Source organism: Scardinius erythrophthalmus, assembly GCF_964197995.2.
Source record: "Scardinius erythrophthalmus genome assembly, chromosome: 20".
In the NCBI taxonomy this organism is placed as follows: domain Eukaryota; kingdom Metazoa; phylum Chordata; class Actinopteri; order Cypriniformes; family Leuciscidae; genus Scardinius; species Scardinius erythrophthalmus.
In genome coordinates, this window is record NC_138240.1 from 14,374,587 (window position 1) to 14,402,322 (window position 27,736).

At 36.3% G+C, this 27,736-nt stretch overlaps 1 protein-coding gene across 1 annotated transcript in view; it reads right to left on the bottom strand.

The window, feature by feature from the left end:
- prex1 (phosphatidylinositol-3,4,5-trisphosphate-dependent Rac exchange factor 1) overlaps positions 1 to 27,736 on the bottom strand; it is a 71,851-nt gene that overhangs the window by 15,985 nt on the left and 28,130 nt on the right. Inside the window, exons 9-24 of the mRNA XM_081349673.1 lie at positions 25,484 to 25,633; positions 21,950 to 22,097; positions 17,075 to 17,175; positions 15,761 to 15,864; positions 15,143 to 15,192; positions 13,384 to 13,459; positions 12,797 to 12,869; positions 10,863 to 11,005; positions 9,147 to 9,239; positions 4,696 to 4,844; positions 4,249 to 4,334; positions 2,802 to 2,941; positions 2,524 to 2,632; positions 1,514 to 1,695; positions 1,191 to 1,352; positions 760 to 970 (exon numbers count right to left, since the gene is read on the bottom strand). Coding sequence (XP_081205799.1) covers positions 760 to 970; positions 1,191 to 1,352; positions 1,514 to 1,695; positions 2,524 to 2,632; positions 2,802 to 2,941; positions 4,249 to 4,334; positions 4,696 to 4,844; positions 9,147 to 9,239; positions 10,863 to 11,005; positions 12,797 to 12,869; positions 13,384 to 13,459; positions 15,143 to 15,192; positions 15,761 to 15,864; positions 17,075 to 17,175; positions 21,950 to 22,097; positions 25,484 to 25,633 — 1,977 coding nt within the window. The remainder of the gene's footprint in view (positions 1 to 759; positions 971 to 1,190; positions 1,353 to 1,513; positions 1,696 to 2,523; positions 2,633 to 2,801; positions 2,942 to 4,248; positions 4,335 to 4,695; positions 4,845 to 9,146; positions 9,240 to 10,862; positions 11,006 to 12,796; positions 12,870 to 13,383; positions 13,460 to 15,142; positions 15,193 to 15,760; positions 15,865 to 17,074; positions 17,176 to 21,949; positions 22,098 to 25,483; positions 25,634 to 27,736) is intronic.

Sequence of the window (27,736 nt, forward strand, 5' to 3'; positions counted from 1 at the left end):
TCAAAAATTCCAGGCATTGCTGCTAATCAAAATAGTTTTTTTCTTTTTGTAAAGAAAACAAATTACATTTTACAAAATTGAAGTAAAAATTGCTATGAATAAATTGTTTAATTTTTGTTCCAAGAATAATCTGGACACATCTGACCAACTGCTACAATCAGGCCAGGAGAAACCCCCCAAAAAGTTTTTTGTTGAGTTTGCTAATTTGTTGTATTTGATGAGGCTTAAATAAAGCATCAGGCCTCATAAACCGTGATAATAAGAGAGAGGGGCAGGCGTTAGGCCTCATTAAGTGGAGGACTGTAGGCCTATGGGACAAGGATGATGACATCACTAAAAGCAACTTATTGTGCCCTAATGGTGTCTTAATGGAGGTCTGATGGAGGAGCTTTAAAAAGCTCTGGATTACTTTGGGAATAGCAGGCCATGGTTTTTACAAAACCTGGGAGGTTTTCACCATAAAGCCGAATTACTATTTTACAACTTTCAAATGTTCATAATGTGGAGATTTGGTTAACTAATCCCATGAGCTGAATCCACGATATAAATAATTCCAGGCAAAACAATCTGGGAATTGAGTGATTTTAACAGTAGTATTTAGTCATTTTTCAGACAACATATTTTATTAATCTCTTTGAGAAATAGAAATATTAACATTTATTATAAAATAATAATGAACTATTATATGTAAATATTTTAATAAATATAATATAATATAATATAATATTTAGCATTAAATCCCCTTAAATAACTATGCACCTTGGTCAGGATCAAGGCCGAAGAATGAGTTCTTGCGTCCGAAGCGGATGCTGAAGGCCCGTCCGGCTGAGGAGGTGTTCTTCGGGCAGGTCACCTGCATCAGGTTCAGGTGACAGTTTGTGGGGACGAAGTCCATGCAGCCCAGAACGTGAGGTTGAGTGCTCGCCTGCTTAAACATGGGCGATGCCTTCGTCTGCAATTCCTCCACAAACTGGAAGAGAATATTAAAGCACCATGAAACAGCACTTGCAAACTATTTTTCCATTTATTATGATGAATATCAGATTTCCATTTTTAAATATTGATTTAAGAAAATAAGAAAAAAAACGACAATTCATGTATCAAAGCATTGTGATATTTTCTTATCTAATATGAAGTGCACCAGGGAATATGACAAAATGACTAAGTAGTAACACAGAGAGAAGCCACACCTGTTTGTAGCAGCTAATGCGTTTTTCTATGCTCTCCAACTTGTTGTCACAGATGTTTCGAAACTCAAACTGTGGCATCGTCACCACTTTCTCATTCTGAGCCATTAGCTGTCGGCAGCTTTTCACAAACAGACTGTCGTCCTTCACAAAGGCCTTCAGTATCTGAGAAAATTCAAAATACACACAAGAACATGTGATAGGTTAGAGAAAACTTCCTCGGTATGTCTATATTGGAATTTAACTTATATTTGCACAGGCCCAAACATAGGTCATCAGAAACAAAATTCAGAAGTCATATATTCATTGTTTAAGCATGGTCTGACCTTTGCAGCGAGGTTGAAGCAGCCCTTGGGTTCCACCATCTTCTCCAGAACACATTGTTTGATCCCTGCTGTGCTGACGTACTCGTACACAACCCCATGTTCCACATGAACATTATCCACATTCAGACTGACCGAAGGAACATCGTCAGAGATGGACAACAGTTCCAGCCTTCTTACAGAGCCTAGAAAATCCAGAGAACACACAGATATAAAGAATCCAACAGGAACACAGATGAATGTACACAGGACCCATTTCCATCACAAAGGTAAATTACAGTATGAAAAGAACTGAAATTGTTCAGAAAAACTTTAAATTATAAACAATAACATAAGTTTAAAGTTCATATTTTTATTTAATTGAGCATTTTCAGTTTAGTTTTAGTTTAAATTGTTCAGACATTTTAAATTATAAACAATAAGATAAATATACACACAACCATTTGTATGCAGTTTATGTTCACCAAGGCTGCATTTATTTGATCAAAAATACAGTAAAAACAATGATATTGTGAAACAGCATTACAATTTAAAATATCTGTTTAAATGTTTTATTCATTTAAAGCCATTACGCCAGTCTTCAATGTCACATGACCCTTCAGAAATCATTCTAATAAGCTGATTTGGTTATTACAAAGAAATAAATAAGAAACATTTCTTATTATCAATGTTGTGCTGCTTAATATTTTTGTGGAACAGCATTTATTTGAAATAGAAATCTATTGTAATACTATAATTGTCAAGCCAGGTTTGAGATATTTATCAGTTTGTTATTATGCATTATGTTGATCCTCTATTGGTCAAATGTCTTTGCATGAGTTCACCACACATGAATTTTGGTACATACTGTAGCAGATAACAAAACTTCTTCACATGAGCTTGCATTCACAAATGCATGTGACATTGGATCTAGTGTTCCCATTGGCTTTTGCATTCATAATAGTTTCCGTTAACGATAATAACCTTTTTCTGGGTACACCTGTCATTTGCCAGCAAACACACACACATTCTACCTGTTCCATTAGTGCAGCCATCCTCTGAATCTGAGCCATTCTCACAACCCCTGAAAGACATCTGCTCTTCCACATCCTCATACACACGGTACGCCCACTGACCACAGCTCTGTGGCAGAAGAAAATATTGTCACAAAGGGAGGAAACAGGTACTGTATTGTGAGTGTGACTGTACTGAGTGTCAGAAAGAAACAACCTCTAGGATCACCATATGTGGGCCTACATAGCCTATAGAAAAACACAATGAAGAGTTAAACACAATGCATGCTGATTCTCACTGTGTCTTGCTGCTCCAGGACAGGCTGATAGCCACTGAAGTGCTCCAATACTTCCTGGTAACTGCTCTGGTTCATGTTGTTTCCGTTGACTTTAAGCACACACTGACCAGGCTGAAGACCCGCTGCAGCTGCCTCAGAGCCTGTATACACACAAAAAGAATGCATATAATGCACAATAACCTTAAATAAACCAATAAAAGACGTCAAATGGATGATTTTGATGTGAATAGGTTGTATACTTTACATGTAGGCAAATCCAAACTGGTCTAGACACTGTCTAACACACAATGTGTTTGATGTTATGTTAGCTGCCTCATCAGTGTTGACAAAGCATCAGTTTGTATTTGTACAGTAGCAACCTAGCTATATGTATTTGTTGTACTTTAATGCATTTGAAATGTTTTGGTTTTTTTGTGTGATTTTTTTTTGTAGTTATTCCTGGCCTTTTGAAGCCTACTCTTAAAAATAAAGGTCCCTTATTGGCATCAATGGTTCCATTAAGAACCTTTAACATCCATGTACCCTTTTTCCATTGCACAAAAGGTTCTTCGTGGTGGAAAAGGATCATCAGATTATTAAAATATTCTTCAAACTGAGAAAAAAATTGTTCTTTTAGGAATTGTTCACTGAAAGGTTTTTTGGGGGACCCAAAATGGTTCTTACAATACTTCTTAAAATACTTTTTGGAACCTTTATTTTTAAGAGAGCAGCTTTTTATATGTACTCCCAGGTACCTGTCCTGAATAGTCAGATCAATGAAACATGTCAGATCATGTATGTATCATTAATGTATGCCCATAATGATAAAGTATGCGACAAAAAAAATTCTCTTGGAGAGCTAAATAAAGAAAACTGTTTGATGTAGAGATTTTAAATTGGCCATTTCAGTGAGTTGCAGCAACAATAAGATTTATGAGACAAGAACTTATGATTATTGTTTATTAACAGGACGATTTCACATTCTCAGCTCTGCCTTGAATATACCACTTATTCTGGAATTTACACCCCCTTCATTCATGGGCACTGGCAGTGATAAAAGCTCCCATAATGACACATCATAAATCTCTTTTTGCATTTGTCTAAGTGCCATGAAGATGAGCTAATGGTTTAACTTCAAAAAGCTCCTAGAATGTGCTTTTTAAATCCAGAAACATGTGCAGGGACCTGGAGTTTGGGTTCAAACGTTGAAGAGCTCCAGATGTTGATCACATGACCACAGCAGCTTGGTGTCACGAATTTGCTTCATTTCAAAGCTTTTTATAGTACATCAACATCTGCCTGGCAGGTTATACGTTGGGAATGCAATGCATTCCCCAATTCAGAATGACATGCATGAATGTTTATGGAAAAAACAGGATTGGGTCTGGTTTTTGAGGCCATAATCACTTCACATATGAATGTGACAACGTGCATGTGTTTTTGATCATTACAAACAACGAGAACTCACCTTTCTTAACTGCATGAACGTAAGGTGGACAAGAACCGCAGAGAACAAACGGAAGAGTGCCATGAACATCTGGAATCTTCACAATCCTATCAGATACACACAAATAACACACAAACACATAAGCTAGGCTTTTTTTGTCCCTTTTATTTAAGCACTATGACATGAGCAAGAGTGTTTTACTAAATGTCTTTTTGTGGTATGTAGCAAAATATTTTTTTTTCATGGATATAATTGTTAGGGACACATAACAGTGTCTACTCTAAGTAACAAGAAGTGCCGGCATTCGTTTCAAATATTAATGAATTCTCTTTTAAAAACAACAGTTTTGCCATGTGCAGCTCTCCTGCATGTAACTCTAACACCAGTAGTGTCCTTTTACACTGTGCCTGGCTACATTTAACACGTCGGTGCGTAAGTATCTGATTTCTACCATGTACGAGGACTCACTCTTTGTTCTTGGTGGCCACCAGCAGTCTGAGGGAGCGGCGTATACAGAAGGACTGGTTGATCATGGTCTCCACCTCTGAAAAGGACCTCAGGAAGACCAGGTCCTCATTAATGGAGTAGATCTTTCTTCCCGGCTGCAGGCCTGCCATCTGGACAAAATAAAAACAACAAAGGAATGAAATGAAAACAAAGGAAATACCAAGAATCCAACTGACAAACAATCAAAAACACAATAAATGAAGGTGTCATTCATAACACTTTTCTTTGCTGTGTATGATAATGTGGAAGGGAGGGAGAGAGAGAAAGGCCACATACACAAACAAATTAGGTAAACAAATTACACGTACACAAATTAGGTTGTCAATTCATCTTGTAGTGGTTAATCCTGTTCTGTACACACAAGAGTTCAGTATTTACAGGAGTGACACCCGCAGTGACAATTCTATGCAGTGTGTACAGAACCAAACTGAACAACTAGCTGTTAATGACATTTAAACTCGCATTGGAGATCCGTCCGCGAGACGCCAGAAAGTTGCAATGGTTACCATGGTGTCAATCTTGCAATTTCGGGAGAGAGTCGTGTTCTGTACACAAACAGAATGATAATTTAGGGGTTGTCACTGCTGAAACTACAAAGTGTGTATGTGGCCAAAGAGAGAGACAGAGAGATGAGTGATATGTAAATGAGGATTAGAGGATTGTCAGAAGAATTGAGAGAGCTTTATAAGTTATAATAAGCTATTTCAAATTACGGACCAGTTCATATGAAGGTGTAATTTAAAACGTGTGATTGTAGCAATCTAGCATTCTACAGTAGCAAAAAAAGATTACTCTCTGGGGTTCCTCAGGAGTCCATTCTTGGACCCTTACTATTTCTTATTTATAAAAATGATTTATCGAATATTTAAAATATTCTTACTCCAATAATGTTTGCTGATGACACAACCTTGGTCATCTCTCACTCAAATTTTTATTTCTTGATTAGGAATGTAAATTATGGTCTAATTGCTTATGCTAATTGGTTTAATTTAAATAAATTATCTCTAATTATTAAAAAAATAGTCTATTGAGGTGCCTCAAGTGTCAACTACAAAATTACTGGGTGTTTTTGTTGACGAGAGCCTGAGTTGGAGGAAACAGGCTGACTACGTGAGCAGAAAAATAAATTACCGGTATAATAAGGAGAGTTAGGCATCTTGTTAATACAGAATGTCTTCTTCCTCTTTATTATAGTTTAATTTATGGTTATCTCTCATATTGTAATATAGTTCGGGCGAGTACTTTTCCTACAACATTTCAAAACATTATTATCCTACAGAAGCGTTTTGTTAGGATTGCAACCCGATCAAATGCATATACTTCATCTGCTTCTTTATTTCAGAAACTTCAAATTCTTACTATTTATGATATAATTTTTTTTCAATAATGCATTTTTATTTATAAGATATATTCAAGTGTAGGAAACATTCCAGAGCAATTTTATATGTATTTTAAAGTAAATTTACAGGTTCACTGTTACTGAACTATCAATCTTCAGATTTTCATCTTCCTAAATTTCTCACTTATAGAGGTCAATACTGAAAAAGATTTAGGGGTATTAAATTATGGAATGTTTTTAATATTATGAAATATTATTTTGTTTTGTTTTTTATATATGTTGTAACTAACTTGATTCAGTCATATACATTTCTTTATTTGTTATTGAAATTTAGCTCTTTCTTTAATTTTATAGTTTTTTTTTTTTCTTAGTTGTTTAGGAAATCTTTTGGGTTTTCTGCCTCTCCCTGCACAGTATTTGGATTGCATTTTATTGTTTTTATGTATATATTTTATACTTGTGCATATAAACTAAACTAAAAAAAAAAATGTAGAGAAGAGAGGAAAGGAGAGAAGAGGAAAAGGAGGAAGGAAAGAAAGTTCAGAGGAAAGAAATAAGGAAGAGGAGGAGGGAGGAGGATGTGAGGAAAGAATAAATAAATGAAAAGAAAAGTGAAAAGAAGAAACTAAGAATGAAGCAAATAAGAAAAAGCGGAAAAAAGAAACCTACACATTTGGTACAATAGTGTTACACAGCCTAAAACCTTTGTAAGCAGAAAGAAAGAAAGAAAGAAAGAAAGAAAGAAAGAAAGAAAGAGAGAAAGAAAGAAAGAAAGAAAGAAAGAAAGAAAGAAAGAAAGAAAGAAAGAAAGAAAGAAAGAAAGAAAGAAAGAAAGAAAGAAAGAAAGAAGAAAGAAAGAAAGAAAGAAAGGAAGAAAGAAAGAAAGAAAGAAAAGAGAGAAAGAAAGAAAGAAAGAAAGAAAGAAAGAAAGAAAGAAAGAAAGAAAGAAAGAAAGAAAGAAAGAAAGAAAGAAAGAAAGAAAGAAAGAAAGAAAGAAAGAAAGAAAGAAAGAAAGAAAGAAAGAAAGAAAGAAAGAAAGAAAGAAGGAAAGGGCAAGTTTTAAAGAAGGGGAGAAAAAAAGATGAAGTGTGATGACTCTGTGGAGAATATGATGGGACATGCTTAATTGCTTCTCCCTGATCTCCAGAGAGCAGTGCTGTGAAGACGGAGGGATTGAATGAATTCAGCAAGCGTGTCCTGGACCAAGACTGCAGATCTGAGCGGCCCATGACATAAGCGTCAGAACATACAGCGCTTCTACTCATTCACTGTATTAATCAGCATTACAGTCACGCTCTCATCTTCAGCTGATGCTCCTGTGAGCAGTGTGACACTTTAATATGGACAGAATGTCTTGTGTCAGGTCTAACAGGCACAGTGGGGATAAAATCAGTGGTGGTTTAGATCTTAACCATAATTATCTACCAATCTTCTTCCATAAAGATCTGGCAGAGCTGTACAGAGCATGAACACAAATAACCCTGTGCACTGAAAATAACGCATCCGAGTTGAAGAGGTCCTCATTCAAATGACACATACTGATCAGCGTTTATTCCCAAAAGGCAGACTTATCAGATTAGATCCACACTACACATCCAACAAAAGACCTGGGAAACAATCATGGTTAGACGCCAAAAAGAGTCCTTGAGAGATCTGGCCTTCAAGAAGAGTTTAAGAAAGGTGAACACATTATTAGACAACCCCACACTGGATAAAAATAAATGGACATTATCAGATTGTATTACAGTAGAGCGTGGCACAAGACAGGGATGACTCCACTTGGTCTTTCCATTATATATATATACACATACAGTATATATAAACCATGTGGACTGTGAATAAGTCAGACATAAAATAAAATGTACACACATAAAATGATTTTACATGAAAATGATGCGCTGTTATGCAGATATATTTTCATAGTAATATACATTTATGCATTTGACAGATGCTTTCATTCAAAGCATTGCATTTAAGGTATATCATTTATCAGTTCATGCATTCCCTGGGAATCAAACCCATGACCTTGGTGTTGCTAGCGCCATGCTCTACAGTTAATATAACCTTTACATGGGTGAATCTCACAAGCCAGTCAAATAAAACGTCCTAGACATATTCACTACAAAATCAAGAGAAATTTAAGAAATTATATTTTGTATACAGAATATGATGCTTTTTGCTGTTGTTTTTGTTTTCAGAATAATAACCCTCACAATTATCATTGGCATAATGTACAATTAGTGTAGAATGAAAATTTATTTGACAGTTATTTGAAGAATTTTTTTTAAGTTAAATATATATATATATATATAAAGTTTTTATTTTTACATTTTTTTAATTTAAAGAAATTTTATTCAGCAAGGATGCATATACATTTGAAGTTACAAAATATTTGTTTCAAATAAATGCTTTTCTTCTGAACTTTCTATTCATCCTGAAAACAGTTTCCACAAATTATTAAACAGCACAACTGTTTGAACATTGATGTTTCTTGAGCACCAAATCAGCATTTTAGAATGATTTTTTTTTTTTTTTTACTACTACTAACTATTAATGGGACATTTTCTTGAGAGGTTTTATGAAATTGCATATTCCAAATCTATAACATATTATGTCAAAGGCCCGGTGCTAAATGTGACTGATGATCAGACACAGCCTTGTAAAGACACTGCAACTCCACTGAATATATTAAAACATGAGAGAAAACAGTGGTTTAGGTTTTGTAACCCTATGGAAGGCTATCAGCTCACATATGGACAGAATTTGGGTGGAAATGCCTAATAAGAAAGAAAACACAACTTACGCAGGGAAAACCCAAATGTGGCAGACTCTGTGGGACTAAAGTCAACCATTGGCATGTATTTTGGGAAAGCTCAGTCAGTTTTTTAGTTATATATATGGGGAAGAGAAACATGAAGAACTAGAGGAATGGAGGAATACTTTCGCGAAATTGCATTTTGTAAAAAAAAAAAAAAAAAAAAAAAAAAAAAAAAAAAACTGGCCTTCAATCAAAAATACATCTGACCTGTATGCAGCAATGCTCAATTTAGAAGATGGTTGCTCAACCTCATACCTCTGCATATGAGCCCCTGGTCACACTCTTCACTACGATGGCCTTGTTCTTCTCTTCGATCTCAAACCCATAGTCCTCCTCGTCAGGATGGATCTGTACGGGGACAAAAGAGTCACTGCATCATCATGACGGTCAATATTAGCAGGAGAGTAGGACGTTATTATGGTGATTTCATTTGTGCATCTAAGAAAAAAATTCAGCAAGTGACAGCACGGAACAGAACGTGTAACTTTCAGGATTCAAATTGTGATTTAGCAGTTCGGTGCCATGCTGAGAGAGCTGCAGTGTTTGTGCAAACGTGTGAACAAGCTACGTATCCTCTAGTCAAAAAGCTGTTTGAGGTGTTAAGTCTGTTCTTCTAAAAATAACTAAACAATAATCTGCTCATATGTGCCACAGCTGCATGCTAATAGGTCAGCTCAGGTGCTAAAGGCTTAATCATGGATCATAACAAGGATATAATGCTCAATTTCTCCACAGCTACACATGGGAGATGGGCTTTTATGTGCTTTTATTATATAAGAGCTGAAGCAGAACATGTTTACCAGCCCTGTAAATGTCTTCCTCTGTTTTATTTCTATCCATCAACCATTATTTTCTCTGAAAAACTGCAGTGGCGTGACGTCTGAGAGGGCTGGCTGAGAAGGGTAAATCGAGAAGCTCTTAGCCTCTAAACAGAGAGGAGAGAATGCAAGATTTTCATGCATTTGATGGTCTGGATGAGGAATCTGTCAGTCAATAAGGCATGAAAGAGTAGTTTGTAAAGGTCAGGGTAATTACTGATGGCTAAGGAGGGTCTTAATTGGCACGGAGGAGAAAATCGATGCACTGCTGATAGTTTTGCTTGAGTGCGTGTAGTAGCATGTGTATGTGTCTATGAATAAAAGTGGGTGCGTTATAAATGTGAGGTCAGTGGGTAAATGATCTGAATCTGATATAGCTACACAATTTAGAGTGATTGAACTAAAATCATACTTTTTACAATTAAAACAGAATCTAAGATAGCATCTTAAGACTGAACTAGTAAATCTACAGTAAATACACCTAAAGAGGCAGTCACACTACTTTTTTTACTTCCATTCATTCACATGCGAATGTGGGAGTCCAGAAATGCAAACACAAGTGGGCATTGTGCTGTGTTAAAAGTTCAAGTTTGGTGAACTTGGACACTTGAAATTGTATCACGTGTGACAAGTAGAAGATCGATATGTCACACTGTGACCTCTTAGCTAAATTAAAAGAATACAAACTTCGCAGTGGGAGTAAATTGCAAATTTTTACATTTTGGATTTATGATCATTTTTTACTTAAACTATTAAATACCTTAATAAAAACTAATTAAAACAAAAAAAGCAACCTAATTTAAAGTAGAACAGATATTAATGCTACAAAAAGATGATAACATAAATTCCCAATGGGACTCAAATGAATCAGTGAAAACAAACAAACTGCAATTCAAAGCTACATTTGAGAGAAATGTCAGGAAAGAGCCTTTAATTATTTTGATGGCCTAGTTCTTATGGGCTATAAAGGGACATGCAGTATAAACAGCTACAATGCTGTTATTAGAAAAGCTACTGAATTTTGAAAGAAGTTCAGCTACTGTCAAGCTATGGAAAAATGTGGTTAAGTAAGTGGCATTGCTAGTTGGTTGTCCCTCAACACTGCTCTCCACAGGGGTAAAACCCCTGATGTGTACGTGTCTTTGTATCTCACCAATACGGATTTGGCAAGGATGTTCTCGATGAGTTTGAAGTCACTGCGAAGCTGTTTACTCTTGGAGCTCGTACCCTCAGTCTCCTCATCGGCATAGAAGCGGAAAAACTGCGAGTCATCCTTAAATTCGCTTTTCTCCAGAACTGCAAGGCAAAGATAGAACTAAATTTAACTGAGAAAGAAAAAAATAAACATTTTGCTACTTTTATAAACTGGTAAAAAAAAAACACTTATAACTCAGTGCTTATCATATCTGCTGATGATGACAAAACGATTTGACAGAGTGAAGAAGGCCAATTGCATCACCCTTCAGTTCACGTTAAAACAACTCATGATGTTTGTGGGATTGATGGCTGGGCAAATCTGAGGTGAAGGATGAAGGAAGAGGATTTAATGGGAGGTCTGGTGTGTGCAAGTGCACTGTTTTTCCCTCTCAGGAAGGTGTGTGTCTGTCTGTGTGTGTGGGTATGAGTGTGTGTGCGTGTGTGTGTGTGTGTGTGTGTGTGTGTTCAGGAACTTTGTAGGGACAGGCTGTTCTGTCTGTGAATTCCAAGCAAAATATTGTTGAGGATAGTTTTGGAAGTTGAGATCCGACATGACCGCAGAACACTTCTATAACTCTGACAGGAGGCATGTGTCTATGAGCATGTGTATCTCATCGTAAAATGTTCTTTTCCATTATTGTGATCATTTCTGTTCCATCAGAGGCCCCAGATGTTTTTCCAACAGCTGTTTACATCTACAACACACTTACCTCTCTCCATTTTACACTATGACCTCTGGCAGACACATGGAGAGTGTGATGTTAAAAAAGCAATAAGTGTGTGACACTAATGCACTAATTAATGAATTTAGAAAAAAAAAAAAAGAGATATATAACACTAAGCAATTAAATTAGCATTATAAAAAGGATAGTTCCAGAACTTGATCGTGACCTGCTGAGCCACATTCGAATCCATTGTAAAATACTTTATAAACACACACCTGTGACCTATTACATCAGTATTACTATGCCATTATACAGTATCAGTGTGTTTCTGTGTCTGTGAGTTGCTTGGCAATCATTCTGCTAAACATTGCTGAAGAACAACATTGCTTGGCGGAATAATTATTTGTCATCAATAAATTGTTGCTGAGTGTATATTTTATGAAATGTTGCCAGGTATGTGCAGCAATCGTTTTATAAAAGCAATTAGCCCCGTGAAGCTGTGATTTACAGTGATTTTAGAACAGCTTCACATTGTGCCTAATAACACCGTTTAGCTGTTATAAAATCACAGTAAACAACAGCTTATTGTGGCTTACTGCTTTATTTTAAAACACAATTAATGTGGCATTATATTTCCAAGATGGCTTTAATGCTGCCAGGAGTCAAAACCTTTTCTCTTTCACTTTCTCTCGTACACAAACACCGCCACGGTTCAAAGTTTTGCCCTGGCCACAGCATGTGTTGCAAACAGAGAAGACCAATAACAAAATATGAAGATTTTTTTTTAAAGATGACTTGTGTAATTTCTTCAATAAACAGTGGCATCTATAAGAAAGCCATACGTAGTCTGATTCCCATGAAAAGTATAAACACTGTGTCTCTGTGGCATTATCAAAACATTTCTCTGTTTGTTTGAGCAGCCTGATCAGCCCTACACAGCAACATTGCACCAACCAATGGCAGCAGTTTTATTTTCTGACTGACCGCTAATGTGGTCAGTGTTCAGGAAATCTCGTTTCAAAATCTTTACTTTTTGAAAATTCCATTTAATGCCACTAGAGAAAAACAGAAGTAGTGGCAGCATACATCACCAAAGAGAAGTTTTTTTTATTTCACCAGAAGATCAAGTTTATGACATTATGAGGCTAAATAATTTTTTTTTTATAAAAAATAAAAAGTCCACTGAAACATTTAAAGTAGTCAACATAAGTATATAAAGACTGACCATGGTGCATGAAACCAGCATTGCAGAGTCCAACACCGAGGGTCACGGCATCTTCACGGCTTGTGCTGTCACCCTGCCGAAGAAAAATCACGAATAAAGTCACAAAACAATCAAGATAGTGAGCCATGTTAGATGACTTCTGTGTCTGGAACGAAATGACAAAATGGAGCAACTGTGAATATTAGACTGTAAATAATCAGAGATAAAAAATTAGAGTAGAAATAGTATATAAATTGTGTGCAGAAACCCAAAAAGAATTAATTGAACGATAAATAGAAAGTAAAAAAAAAAAGCATGTATGTTACATTTATGTAATAAAGTGATATATTTCTTTCTCTCTCTCTCTCTGTGTGTGTGTGTGTGTGTGTGTGTGTGTGTGTGTGTGTGTGTGTGTGTGTGTGTGTGTGTGTGTGTGTGTGTGTGAGAGTGTGTGTGTGTGTGTGTGTGTGTGTGTGTGTGTGTGTGTGTGTGTGTGTGTGTGTGTGTGTGTGTGTGTGTGTGTGTGTGTGTGTGTGTGTGTGTGTGTGTGTGTGTGTGTGTGTGTGTGTGTGTGTGTGTGTGTGTGTGTGCGTCCATCCTCATGTTACCTGTGACACAAGCCATTCCACCAGTTTGCTAGCTGGTACAACAGATTTGAAGGTTTTCAGATGATGATCTCTGTCTCTGTATAAAAAGAAGATTTCAAATTGAACAATGTTCACAACTGTCCACATCAACACATTGAATCATTTATGACATTAACTTTTGCTCACCAGCCACTGTGGCTAGTGGTTTTCCAAAGTTACTAGCCATTCAGCATTTACACTGGCCACAATTTTGACATCAATACCATGGGAAGAAACTGCCATATAGATCTTTTTAATATTATCTTATAATTTGGCAGCAGGTATATTAGGGTGGTGTCACTATAAGACTTGACTCACGGATCTATTATATTGTTACACATGCGTTTTCTTTCTCAACTGTTTAGGTTCACTTAAAAGATAACTGACTGTTTACGTGAATACTCGCCAAGACCGGCATTTTGACATTATTTTTTGTGTATTTGACCGTTTAGGCACAATAAGCAGCAAAAAAGAAATCAATTTAGAACTGAGAGGCAGCTTTATGTGCGCGCACGGGTGCGAAATCTGCGGGAATGAGTAAAGTTATGTGCAATATGCGCAATCCCACGTCAAAATTCAAGCCCTGTAACAGCAACAACATTCATCCAGCGCAAATGAAACAAGTGAGTGAGGGGAGGAGGGTTTGTGTCAACGCGCTGTCGGAGACATGAGAGAGTGAGAAAGCGCAGCTGGTATCGTGCATCTATCCTGCGGAAAATGAGTATTGGAAGCGTTTCAGATATATAAATTTTTTGACAACACCACATTGCACTTAATTTCAGATGCCTTTTTAAAAGACTACAATTGAAAAATGTATGTAAAATTCAACCCGCCAAAATGGCTACTGAGAGACTGTGTTAGACGCCACTGCTGAAATCCACCCGCATATATATGTTGTACACGCATACATAATTGATATAATGGAAATGGAAATGTCTCCGATTGTTACAACTTAATCACGGTGTTAAAGCAGTTATTTATTGATTAAGTGGCAAAGGTTACATTAATTAAGGTTGCTAAAGGAGACCAATGATCTGGAAATATCTTCTATTCACTGAGATCTACTATTACTACTAAGTCCCAAGACCCCAGACTGCTCCAGGGTGGTCTGTCCTAGCAATTATTGTAGTGTAATTAGTGACCTGGACTGTAAGTCGCATAAAAAGATAAAAAACATCTGCTAAAGGGCAAGTAACCAACATGTTAGTTGTTAATTTTTGGATCTGAGATCAGAGTTGGTCCCAAATGCAGTTCAATGGCCCCTCCTTACTCTTTATGTGAGGCATCAAAGGTGATAGGTGACAGAAAAGCAATACGACTCTGCAATCCTCACACACTCACACACACACACTTATACACACAGAGACAATGTGTGCAGCAGGTCAAGGTGAATCCATGAAAGACAAACAAGCACATCGCATCATTTAAGACAGCTGAAATTAAGACACTGAAATCAAATTGAATAAAGTTATTTATAAAAAAAAAATGTTTTTATTTATTTAACAAAAATGTGTTTAATTTAAATAAATTGGAATTGGATAAACTGCATATATTAGATTTAATTATAAAAGAGATAATAAATGAAGTGTAATGCTATTGTACATGTGCAAGCAAAAGGCGTTAGCAAAAGATTTTGTATTAAACTTGAATACAAGTCATCTTATTGCTTTAATGACAGTGAGAATTAAAAATAGTGTTGTCTGTTGAGTGTGAAGTATGGCAGAAAACATGTGTCACTTACTTGATAACAGGTGTGAAGAGACTGTGGAGACGACAGTAAAGTCTCACTCCCTGCCGGACACATAAACTTATTTAAAACAATTGCACCGACAGCTGCATCTCTATGCATTTCATTTACTGTTGTCCTTTTGGAATCACCTCTTAATTGATGTGTTGACACAATTGTTTAACAAGATGTATCAAATGCACTCAACTCAAGATTCTGTTGACTTCAATCTATAAACTGACTGGGTTCAATTGACCAAAACTTAGTGAGCCGCCTGGGAATGGAACCTCATAACTGACTGATTTGAATCACTCTACATAGGCACAAACAGCATACTGTATAAGACGCTTGAATCACAATTTATTCCAATAGATTTTGATGTTAGCATGTTGCTAAGCTAATGTCACAATATGATATTCTAAGACAGATAAAAATACATAGAACAAACACACAAATTGGGTAGAGTACTGCATTTTTAATTATTCTGAACTTTTTAATTATTTATTTATTTATTCATTTATTTATTTCATTTTGTCCACCATCTGAGCTCATCACAAAAAAAAGAATATTTAGCTATGGGATACATAAGATGAGGTGAATATTGTTTTCAGCCAGTATTCTAGGGTAAAATACCTTTGAGATGATGTCCTCCATTTCACTCCTGGCTTTATAAGTGCCATCATCGTAACGGAAGCGATACAACACCTGCTCATTCTTGAACTGGTGCTTATCTGACACTATGGTAAAAACAGACACACACAGACACAATTAAATGTTATGTCATGCTTAAACGCTAAACTTTACCTCAAACATAACACCACTGAGATGTAACTGAGCTTATGGTGCGATGCTGTGATTTGTTTCTCTCACTGTGGTGATGAATCGAAGTGAGTGAGTGCCATTGCTACACAACAGCCTGTTTGACCTCTCCTTGAATGCTGCCACCATTATTATTGATTGACTGCCTTATACTTGGATTCATCACTCCAATCACTTCAGGTGTTTGTCAGTTTTCACTGTCACAATCGCCTGGCTGTAATGTAGAGGTATGATGCTCCCCAAATCTCAGGCAAACACTGCACCTCATGAATTATTCAGAAGAATGTTCTCTACCAGCATTTCATGTCATGTTACTACCCAGACTGCCGATCATCTGTAGGGGATCTCAGTGAGTGCTGGCCAACAAGAGATGCGTGCCAGATTTATAAAGTGTAAATATGTCAAATAGTGATTTTTAACAGTCCAACGTTTGTATAAACAGTTAATGGATTGTGGTTAATTTGCCAAGACTGTATAAAAAAACAGAACATGGACGACAATTTAATTTTGGCGATGAAACCAAGCAATACACAAGAACATGTTGAGGAAATCTAAGTGGGTGTATGAGGTTAAAAGAGGAAAAGATAAGAGATTCAAAAAGAAAACACTGAGAGAAAGAATAATAGATTTATATTTAAAAAAACATAACATGGCAAAACAGTTGAATTTTGATAATGAAACCAAGCAATACAAAAAAACATGTTGATGAAATAAATGGGGGTGAATGAGGTTAAAAGAGGAAAAGAAAGAGACACACAAAAAAATGAAAACATTGAGAGAAAGAATAATAGATATTAATGAAGTAATGACACTTACAAATAGCACTTTGGAGTTACCAAGGTACAGTGATGGGTCACAATGGTTGATTTTTAGCCTAATTATTTAGGGCGTCCAGTATGTTGACCGATTAGTCAACAAGCTGTTCATGCAACCAACCAACTGTTCGATCTTAAAAAATATGTGAATTTTTCACATCCCAGGATCAAATGATATTCCCATGGTATTTACTATATTCACATTTACATAGCACCTTAAAAAAGTTCAAAATAATACCATGATATTACCATGGTCCATGTCCAATAAATCAAGGTAATACCATAGTTCTTTTAAGGTAGAACGTTCTCTTACCATGATGGATGATGCCGTTCTCCAGGAGAGCTTGACCCAGGTTGATTCCCTCCTCAGCTTTACTGATCTCTCCACTCTCCAAGAGCCATGAGACAAATTCACTGAGGACACACAGACACAACAGTTGTATCAGTCTGCACATAACACAACACTCCACACATGCTAAAGAATGGATTTATGAGCCACTAGTCAAAGGTACTTGGGAACTTGGATTCCCTCAATCCTTTAGAGTGACTGGTCAGAACTGGTAAAAAGTTCACAAAGGACACAAATCAAGAGGATATCAAGCTGCATTCCACTCTGTTAAGCTCTTAAAAGTTCAAACACCAGGGTTCACATATAGCTTTAGTTTAGCATATATTTAAAATAAATGCTATTCTATTCTTCAAAGAGTCCTGAAAACAATGCATCATGGTTTCCACAAAAATATTAAGCAGCACAACTGTTTTCAACACAGACAATGAGAACAAACGTTTCTCATTAATTTAGATTGAGAACCCAATCATAATATTAAGCATGATATCTGAAGGATCACAGTGACAATGAAGACTGGAATAATGGCTGAATAATATGTGCCATCCCAGGAATAAATATATTTTAATATTTCACAGTATTAATGTTTTTACTGTATTTTTATCTAATAACATACACATATATATATATATACACACATATACATGCATACCGGTACATACATAGTTTGCTACAACTTGACTTTAGCTAGTCAACAGCCAAATGAAAATGGCAAGAATAGTAATAAAATGATTAACTACTTCTGTAGAAAGCAGGGGAGGAATTTATTAGCAATTGCAAGTCTGAGGTGGTTTAATGGCGACTCCAATGTTGTGAGTTATTGTATGTGTGTGACTGCTGCGTGAGAAACTGTAAATCCCATTAGATTCAGGGACAGAAATAAGCAATTCGTAAACAGTTATGACGCCTTAAAGGGAATGTGAGAAGGGTGTGTGTGTGTGTCCTTGAAATGTTGAACGACAACAGCGAGGGTAGAGGGGTCGGATGAAAGGATGGGTTAACAGATGGAGCAGGAAGAGAAGGCACCCCACATTCACCCAGTATAGTAAGACATTCATATCTGACTACACAACTGCTCTGCCCTCTACATCTCCTTCAAATCAGCTGACCACATGCACAACTTCATGAACTCTTTTAAAATACTTAACCTTGATAAGTCATTACCCTTCACAAAACTTCACAGGGATACAGATTACTAGATAATACAACTAACTAAGGCCAACCCGGAGGTTTTGCATCACCCTGGTTCCCTCGACAGAAACCAAATAAGATTTTTCCATTGCCTTTTGGATTATTGCAGAAAATAAGGTCAGTGACTAACAAAAGTGTATGATTTTCACACGTTTTGTACATCATGATAATCTTCACAAATCAACACAACTTATGACATTTGAAACCTAAATACTGAAATAATCTAAATCTAAATGTAGGAAATGCCTTTTTTTTAGATAAGTAAAAGCTTCTTTTTTTATCACAAGTGGAATATTACAGCTGTATTTTATGTTGTATAATAAAACGTGAAAAAAATCTTGAGCTTGTGTTTACCACAGATATTTTACAAAAAAAGCAGCACTTAATTGTCCCTGTCAAAAAATGAGCACAGTTGTGAATAATAGATGTGGATTCTGTGTTTTGGTGGTAAATGTCAACTTCCTGAACAAGTGCACATTTTTCTTATATTTTAAGACTTTTGTACAACATTTGACATGCTGATACCCAAGTTTTATTACAGCTAGACTTTGCATTCAGAAACTATAGGTCAAATAGTCTTCTGGGCCACACATAAATCCGTAAAACAATTTGACTATTTAAAGTATCTTTGATAATGTTTTATCTCAAGGGGTTTTAGATGGTACATAGTAAATCTTATGCGAATCGGACAAGGCACAGTTTGAAATTAGCCTAGAATTATTTTGAAAGGGTTTTCAATCAATTCAACAAGGTGGAATAGGAATACAGCTCATACGGTTCCAGAGTTATCAGCAAAAATGCATGTGTACATCTAAGCAGTGGCTGGGATTTGCAGCCATTGTGTCAAGTTTGTGGTCTTTGCAATTACAATATCAAACACAAAGTTTTATAGCAGAAAAATAATGCTACCACAAAAGAGGAGAATGTGAACAAATATAAAAAAGGTTCTAGCTGCTGCTTTGACCACAAAAAAAAAAAAAAAAAGAGATGACAATGTCAATAAAAGGATAGTAATCACATAATCAAGCCTTTCATACAAAATGCAAACAATAAATGTTTATGATGTGGTTATGTGGGTTATGTGGAGATCTTACAGACTACTTCCAAAGCCTTTATGTGCAGTTCTGCAGAGGAAGTTCACAGAGGAGAGGGCAGTCCGGCCCATGAAAGAGAGCAGTGAAATGAAACAGACAGTGAGTCTGCTGTGATTACATAAGTCTCTAATTCAGATTGGCAGGAAAGGGAAGGGGTGGAGGTGGGCGTCCCTGGGGTGAATTAATTAGTGTTTATGTAACTCATTAATATTCTCCACAGCTAGTGCACACAGAGCTCTCTCACATGCTGTAGATGCGTGTGAGAATTTTCGTACGCTTGTATCAATATCTGTCCTGTATTATGCATGTACTGTATGTGTGAGTGTGACAGAGAAGGAAATAATGATATTGAAGTAATATTAAATACAAGCTCAATTACCACAGAAAATAATTTTGACTTGTCCCTCAGTTTGTAAAATAAATAAATAAATAAATAAATAAATGCATGTTTACAAAAATGTACTTAGAAGATTATGGGTATAAAATCAGAATTGTGAGGCTTGCATTTCTGTAATAGCACTTATATTAAGTGTAAAAACAAAAATCTGAGGTACTGTTCTGAATGGATGAATTTCTAGTTATGCATTACCATTTTCACCCCATCATTCAATCGTCCTTTTTTGTATCCTTGCAAGTACTATGCTAAATTGACAGGATTTATCGGTTCACGACATGAGTTAAATAACTGGACAAGAATAGCAAGTGATTTTATCGTTGTCTCATAAATGCAACTTGATTTTGCAAACTGATGAACGAGTCAAAATGATTTTCTGTGAATATAGAAAGCAGATGATTTCAATAGAGCTTAAGTTGTAAATAACCAGAAACATTCCTTCACTGCTTTGGCCATTTAAAGCTTTTTACCACACCAATAAATCTTTGCTTTAGGTCACTGCAGTAAGTTTAAATGCATAAATGAAATCTCTCTACAGTACTTCAGAACTTGTGATGATGTACGGATCAAAATCTCACCATATTCTGAAGTAAATTCTTCAAAATAAGCACAATGGGGAAAAATAAATCAACAGTGGCTCAAGAAATAGCCAGAGATGAGAGAAAGAGCCAGAGTCTGAGCAGTAGCAGAGCGTTTGTCCACATTAACAGCTGAACTGCTCGGCTGTTCTTGGAAGGAGTGGGATTGCGTTTTATTCTGAGAAGGATGCGCAAGCCAGCGAACAACAGAGCCAATCACAGCTGCTTTCACCTGGACCACCGAGGCTGAAACGCTTGAATAATTGTGTTCTGAGGGAGCCATGCGAAATGTATCCAGTCAGGTGTTGACAGGACAACAACAGCACAGCTGAGGCTGAGGCCAGCGACTGTTTGCTTTTAAGCCACTTCAGCGGAAGTGCTACTTCAACTGTATTTCAACTACAGTCAAGATAGCCTTTTGAAGAAAAAAAAGCTACCTAACAAGATTCTGACGTAAAGCAGCTAACTACATTGAAGCCATTTAAGAGGGAAATTTGTTTAAAATATTCAATTCACAACATGAAACACTGCTGTTTGTAATCAGCAGTAATTAATCAGACACAAAAAAAAACTATGAGAATCTCAGTCAGAGTCATATTTTATGTAACTTAAACAGACCAGTTTAAATGAAATAAAACTAGGAAACTTTCCAATGTTTATAATTGAGTTGGAACAGCAGCATTCAAGCTTCAATTAATTGAGTTTAAAAATTATTCAGCTATTCCATTGAATCTTTCCTTCTTTTTTGTAAGTAAAGAATTGTTACTCACTGGCTAAAGCAGCTTGCGACTGTAAAAAGCAAAACTATTTTAAAGCACCTGAGCAACTGAAATACGTAGTTAAGTTAGCAGCATTGCTACTTTGAGTTTCTTATTCCCAACACTGCTCAGCAGCAAGGCCCTTTCGATTTATAAACCACCAAATGAGGCTCATATCTGAACTTGTGAATTTTTGAGGCCTTTTAAACGAGATTGCATCAATATAATCTCTTTAAATGGACCACAGGACAGTGCTTTTTTTCTCCTTATCTACTAATGCAGTGCAAAAAGAGAATTTTAATTGGTGTGAGGAATCTCTCCTCTCAACTCCCAAACACACACACACACACTGTATTTGGAAGTTTAATGGCGTACATAGCACTCATTGTTCATTCATGGTGTTGAAAGACTGGGTGAGCGAGCGACAGAAAGAAAGAGAGAGAGAAAAATGAAGAGAGATGCACAGAGAGAAAAAGAGAGAGAGACTGAATGCAGATTTCTCTCTAATGAAGTTTTTTTTTTTTTTCGCTGGGAATGTCTGTGTCCAATGGGGTGCTTGGCAGTGAGCTTGGGAAAGCATTTACAAGCGCTAAGTAAGTGTGTATGTGTGTGCGCATGCATTTTCATTCATACAGGGGCCTCTTGGATTAGGATGACTTGCAAGATATTCAGGAGACAGTCAGATGGCGTAAAAGCAGCCGAGGGAAGGTGTCACACTCAGCGCGGACTGAGCCAATCACCGGCATGGGAACTGACCGGTCAGTAAGGAGAACCCATTAGTCTGGACAAGAATCTCTAAAATACATTACATAATGCTCAAAACTTACTTTCCCAAGAAGCATTTGGGTACAATGGTGAGTTTCCTGCGTCGATCTTTGATGAGGTGGCGGCTCTTTGTCATCATCATATGGTACAGCTTCTCTCCCTTCTCTGCGATCATGACGTAGGCATCACGCTCCATCCCGAGCTTCAAACCTGCCAAGCAATGAGATAAAAGAGTCAAGAACCCCGAATAAAAGCAGAAAAATCAACAAGAAAATGTATTTTTACATATTTAAACAATAACATTTACAGATAATAATGTATAGTAGTAATAAGATGCATAATGTAAAAATAATTTATACAAAAAAAAAAAACAACAACTTTTAAGACCAATAACATCAATGGGCCTTATTTATGAAACAAAAGCTAATTGTTAAACTATATTGTCTAACTGCAAATTAAGTATAGTTTATATATTTACATTTAGGAACAATAAAATCAATAGGCCTCATTTATGAAAAAAAGATGAATTGTTTAATTGTATAACTTTTTTTTGCAAAATCATTCTAAATGTAAATTGTCACATTCAATGCAATAAATTAATTTTGAAAAATAAGAATGGATTTATGAATGATTTTTGAAGAAATATTTCATAAATTAAAAATCTCAATTTTTTCCTAGGTCAGCTGCACCTGTAACCCAAGTCAGATGTGCACAAATGTTCATAGAAAATCTCGTATTCTCGTAAAATCTAATAATAAAGGTCTTATTTGACAAGATGTCTTAATAAAAAATAAAATAAAACATTTTTTAATAGCAAATTCGCTGAAATTATGAGGGATGAACTAGACGTTTATACTGTTCTACTATATAATTATAGTTTATTCCTCAAGTGTTACTTTCAAGCTGTGGCGGGTGTTGCTGTGTCAGTTAATGTTTAGGTGAGGCTGAAAGGAAACACTGGTTTAACTGATTTTATTATAAGGGTTGTGTTCACACGTTCACATGCATTCTGCTATAGAGGTATTTTGGTGGGCGGAGGGCTGGGTCACGAAATTGGCATCAGCATTCGACATATAAGCCACATGCTTTACAAAAAATGAAGTAAATGGTGTTAAACTACTACACGAACTGAGTAATATAAAATAAATGGTTATCACACATTACTCAGGATAGGTCCAGGTCACACCAAGTGATGTGGTAAGAATAACTGTTAATCTTAAGTGGTTAATAAGGTGAGAACAGATGCGACTCTAGATGCAGAGAATGACCTCTACCAGAGAGTTTGCAGTTTCCTGAACAGACCTGAAGAGAACAGCGCATGCTAAAAACTGTGCAATAGTGCAATGCCACCGATGAAAACAGCCTTGTTTATATTAGCAGTGCAGCCAAAGTCAAGCTGTAACGGAAACAGGAGCTTCACGCAAAGGTTGCCTAAAAAAAAGCACATTGTCAGTCGTCCGAGGCATTTTGCTTGTTGCATAATGCAAAGAAAAACTTAAAACAACCCTTCAGTCAAGGCAAACATTCAGGTTTTTACCGTACATTTAAACAAAAGGTGATGTTAAAGAGAGTATCAATGGGATTGCAGCTGATGCAAACGTGCTCAGATGTGGCGGCAGCTGGCATGACTCTCATTCAGAGCTCTTTACTGTGTCTGAGAGCCCAGAGAGAGGGAAGCCACCGGCAGCTGCAGCTCTCGCTCACAAAGACTTTTTTGAGGAGGTGTTCGTGGCAGCTGTACGTGGCTCCAATTCAATCAAGTCTCAGGAAAGAGGCAACACATCATTAAAAATGGCTCCTCAAAAATGACCCTGCTGACACGTAATTTCCACCTTGGCATTTGAAGGTCTGATGCTGAATGGCAATTTTAGAAATGAGCAGACCTTCATTTCAAATCCCAAATCTTCCTGTTTTTGTCCTCATTTTGCACTGCCGATTTCAATCAGTGCACACCAACATGAATGCAAGAATAACTTTAAAGAACGTTCACTTGCTTTTTTAGATAAAAATTTCATTTAATTTGCATAAACTTAAATGTATTTAAAATGTATATTTAAAATTACATTTTTAATTATTTAAAATTATCATTTGAATGTATCTACTGCTTTATTGAGTATGTAAGCATGCTCAATAGAACCGTTCATTTGCAATGCATTATTCAAGTTTGCGTTTGGGTACTTGAGAGAAATATTTTTCTAGTCTTAGAATTCAGTTGACCAGAATTTCTGAATCGGAGGCACATTTGCACGTCAAATATGAATCGAAATGTGTAATTCAACAACGTCTTTGTATAGAGAAACGAGTGGGTGCTGGCTGAAGACTCGGACGGTCAGAGAGGTGTGACTGATGTGGCACCTGTTGGAATGGTCTCCGATTTCAAACGTTGGAAACCTGATACGCACCATAAAACTTCTGCTTTCATCTGGCATCTCAGCATAAAAGTGACTCTCTCGCTCTACCGCCAACTTGCACCGCATTATAATACTTTGTCTGAGGACTTTGCCTTGGACACTGGTAAGCTGATCCTACAGACTAATACTTTATGCTGAAACATAAGAGCCGTGATCAGAATGGGCTCTGTGGTATATTTGAGGTTTAACTGCTATGATCATGTGACCTAACAATCAGAACAACCCTGTAGTACATCACACAGGCCTCAAAAGAAGAGATAACAAGGACAGGTGTCCAGTAGAGGACAGGTGTTCCATTTCGCAACAGAACAGAAGAAAAAATCCACTTAAAAACATATAAGGTACAGCAAATTGCAGGATGCTAAAATACAAAGCACAGTGGAAATGGGCTCATTGTTATACATTAGGACTAGGAGGTATAAATAATAATTAATTATTATTTGCTTTGACAATCATTTAATCCAATAATAATTCTTGACTAAACATTGTGACTAGCACTGGCAATTGATTAATTATTAAAAAAATATTTTCAAATCGTTTTCAAAAAATTATTTTATAATAATTACTTAGTTAATTATTAGTAAAATTGGTTAATTTTAACATTATTACTTACACAATAGATATTTACCAAATGTTAAATTGTAAAAATACGTTAAATTGACAGCCTACTGGAGTTGCATCATGTATCCAAAATTTGGTAATGATTTTGTTTGATTGATTTCATTTGATTTCATTGATCCTTATTGTATAAAAAGTTAAAATAAATGAAAAATAACAGTTCCTAAAGGGACCAATTTAAAGGGATAGTTCATCCAAATCATTTACACACAATTTATTTCTTCTGGTGAACACAAAAGAAGATATTATGAAGAATGTCAGTAACCAAACGTTGATGGAATCCATTGACTGCCATAGTATGGAGGGATGGGGTCCATTAACTGATTGGCTAACGACATTCTTCACAATGTCTTCTTTTGTGTTTAACAGAAGAAATAAATTCATACAGGTTTGGAGCAACATGAGGGTGAGTAAATGATGACAGAATTTTCATTTTTGGGTGAACTATCCCAGTAATGCACAGAAACACACAGAAAGTACACAAAGCATTTTAAAATGTTTTACATTTAACTGGTTGGTGTTATTTCATGATTTTATGTTGCAATGACAAACCACTAATCCACTCACTCTCTCTCTGTTCACGTTCCTTTAAAATGGCGTCTAGCCATTTCTGCTTGTCTTCAGCGTTCTTGGCCATGCACACAAACCACTTGTTTTTGGCCGTGTTGTGAATCTTCCAGCCATTGGTCACCGTGTAGTTGTTACTGTGATAGTCCGCTAGAAAGACAATGAAAAACATGAACATAAAAAACAACAAAACAAGTACATTTATTTGTTAAAAGCTAAATAAAACAGATTAATCAATCAAAATCTTTTACGCCTTTTCCTCTTACCAGTACTAAATGAGTTACTGACCCAAACACAAATGCTGACACTGATAATATGATTTTCTTCAACAATCTAGAAGCATTAATAATGTAAAAAGGTTAAACTATCCCATTAAAGAGGAATCGTTAAAGATGCATTTCAGCATCTCTCCCACCATTAAACCAAATCCTGACAGAGAGTTTAGACTGGGGTTCAGACTGTTACTCATAGTCCAATTTTAACCCAGATTTGACAGCAGGTAAATTATATGGAGAAATGAATGAGGTATGGAATAGGTAATGAGCAGTGCTTAATGTTGAGGTAGTATAAATAGACTTCTGAGCACTGAGAGGATTCGACAAAGGCTTTTAGCTCACATAAAACTGGAGAGAATTTATGAGTAATCGCATTTGGCACATAAATCTGGCTCTGTAATAAACACCACTTAAGCATTATCCGATTGTTTTCCAATTAAAACAATAGCTCAGACAAAACAAGCAGATCAAATTGCCATGCTTTAAATATGAGAGCGATGAAGAAACGTGGAGTCATGTGAAAATACGGAGCGGGATGTTGCCGCAAATGTGAGCCATTTTATAATGGTTTCAAATGTGACTCATTCAATAAGAACTATACAGTCAATGTTATAAGTGTTATAGTTTTACTGTTTTGAGTCATTTGTTTTTCACTCAATAGTTACATAATGTGGTACTGCTTTTGGACAATGTTTGTATTGTATGTATATACTTTAGTTCAATATTTTTTTACTGGAAATTCACTTAAATGCATCTAAAATGTTGGGAATTTTTTTTTTTTATAAAACATACATTTATTTTAACATTTTATATACCATTATTATGTGAATTTCCAGCAAAAATATTGACTGGGATGTAAAATTACTCATAGCGTGATATAAGATTTTGGTTATAACTCCCTCCACTTCCAATCAGTATTTATCACTACACTGCCTCGAATCCTCCTTGAAACATCACTATAAACATGCAATTAGGATGAATATCAGAAATTCAAACACATTATCTTCATTCCTCACCCACAACATGCGAGTCGTTTTATCTGTAACCTTATCCAAGAAGGCAAAACGCATCAGCTAAATGATACATTTACACAGATGTGGAGTGTCATGTGACACAAGCCCTGATAAACATGACACTGAGAGGACTGAAACACAAAACACGTCTCACATTGGCCGTATCAACTGATGGCACGTGTGGTTTAGGCTGGTACTTTGAAAGCCCTATGGCTTGTTTTTCAGAAAGGATGTTTTTCTTTGTGGCTCAGAGAGAAAGAGAGAGAAGTTGCACTTCCACTCTGCTACTTAAGGTATGGTGAAAGACTAAGAGCAAAAGGTGAGAAGAGCAGCCGTTACTTCCCCTGAGTGTTTAATTTCATGCTCGGCCTGACAGCTGAACGGCACCTTTGACGACGGCCCCTTGGCGGTCAGCTCAGCGGAGGTGCTAAATGCGAAGTGCTCATTTCTAAGAAGCCCTGCGTGATCTTATCTTCAGGCCACAGTGGCACTAATTTCTACTGCAAAAGCTGAAGTTCCCTTTAAATGGTTTTGTTTGTTGCTTGTGATGTTCATAAGCATCACATGGTGATCAGATGGAACAAACAAGTATATCACGCAGGAAACTCCTTAACACATCCCATGAAAAAAGTTGCTTTGTACGCTAGTGTTCAAAAGTTGGGGGTCAGTTTTTTGAGAGAGAGCGCGAGATCGAGAGCGAGATCGAGAGCGAGATCGAGAGAGAGAGAGAGAGAGAGAGAGCGCGAGATCGAGAGAGAGAGAGAGAGAGAGAGAGAGAGCGAGATCGAGAGAGAGAGAGAGAGAGAGAGAGAGAGAGAGAGAAAGAAATATGAGCTATATATAAACTCTGAAATATATAAAATATAAACTCTGAAGAAAGAGAAATTAATACTAATATTTAGCAAGGATGCATTAAATTGATCAGAAGTGGCAGTAAAGACTTACATTGTTACAAAACGATTTTT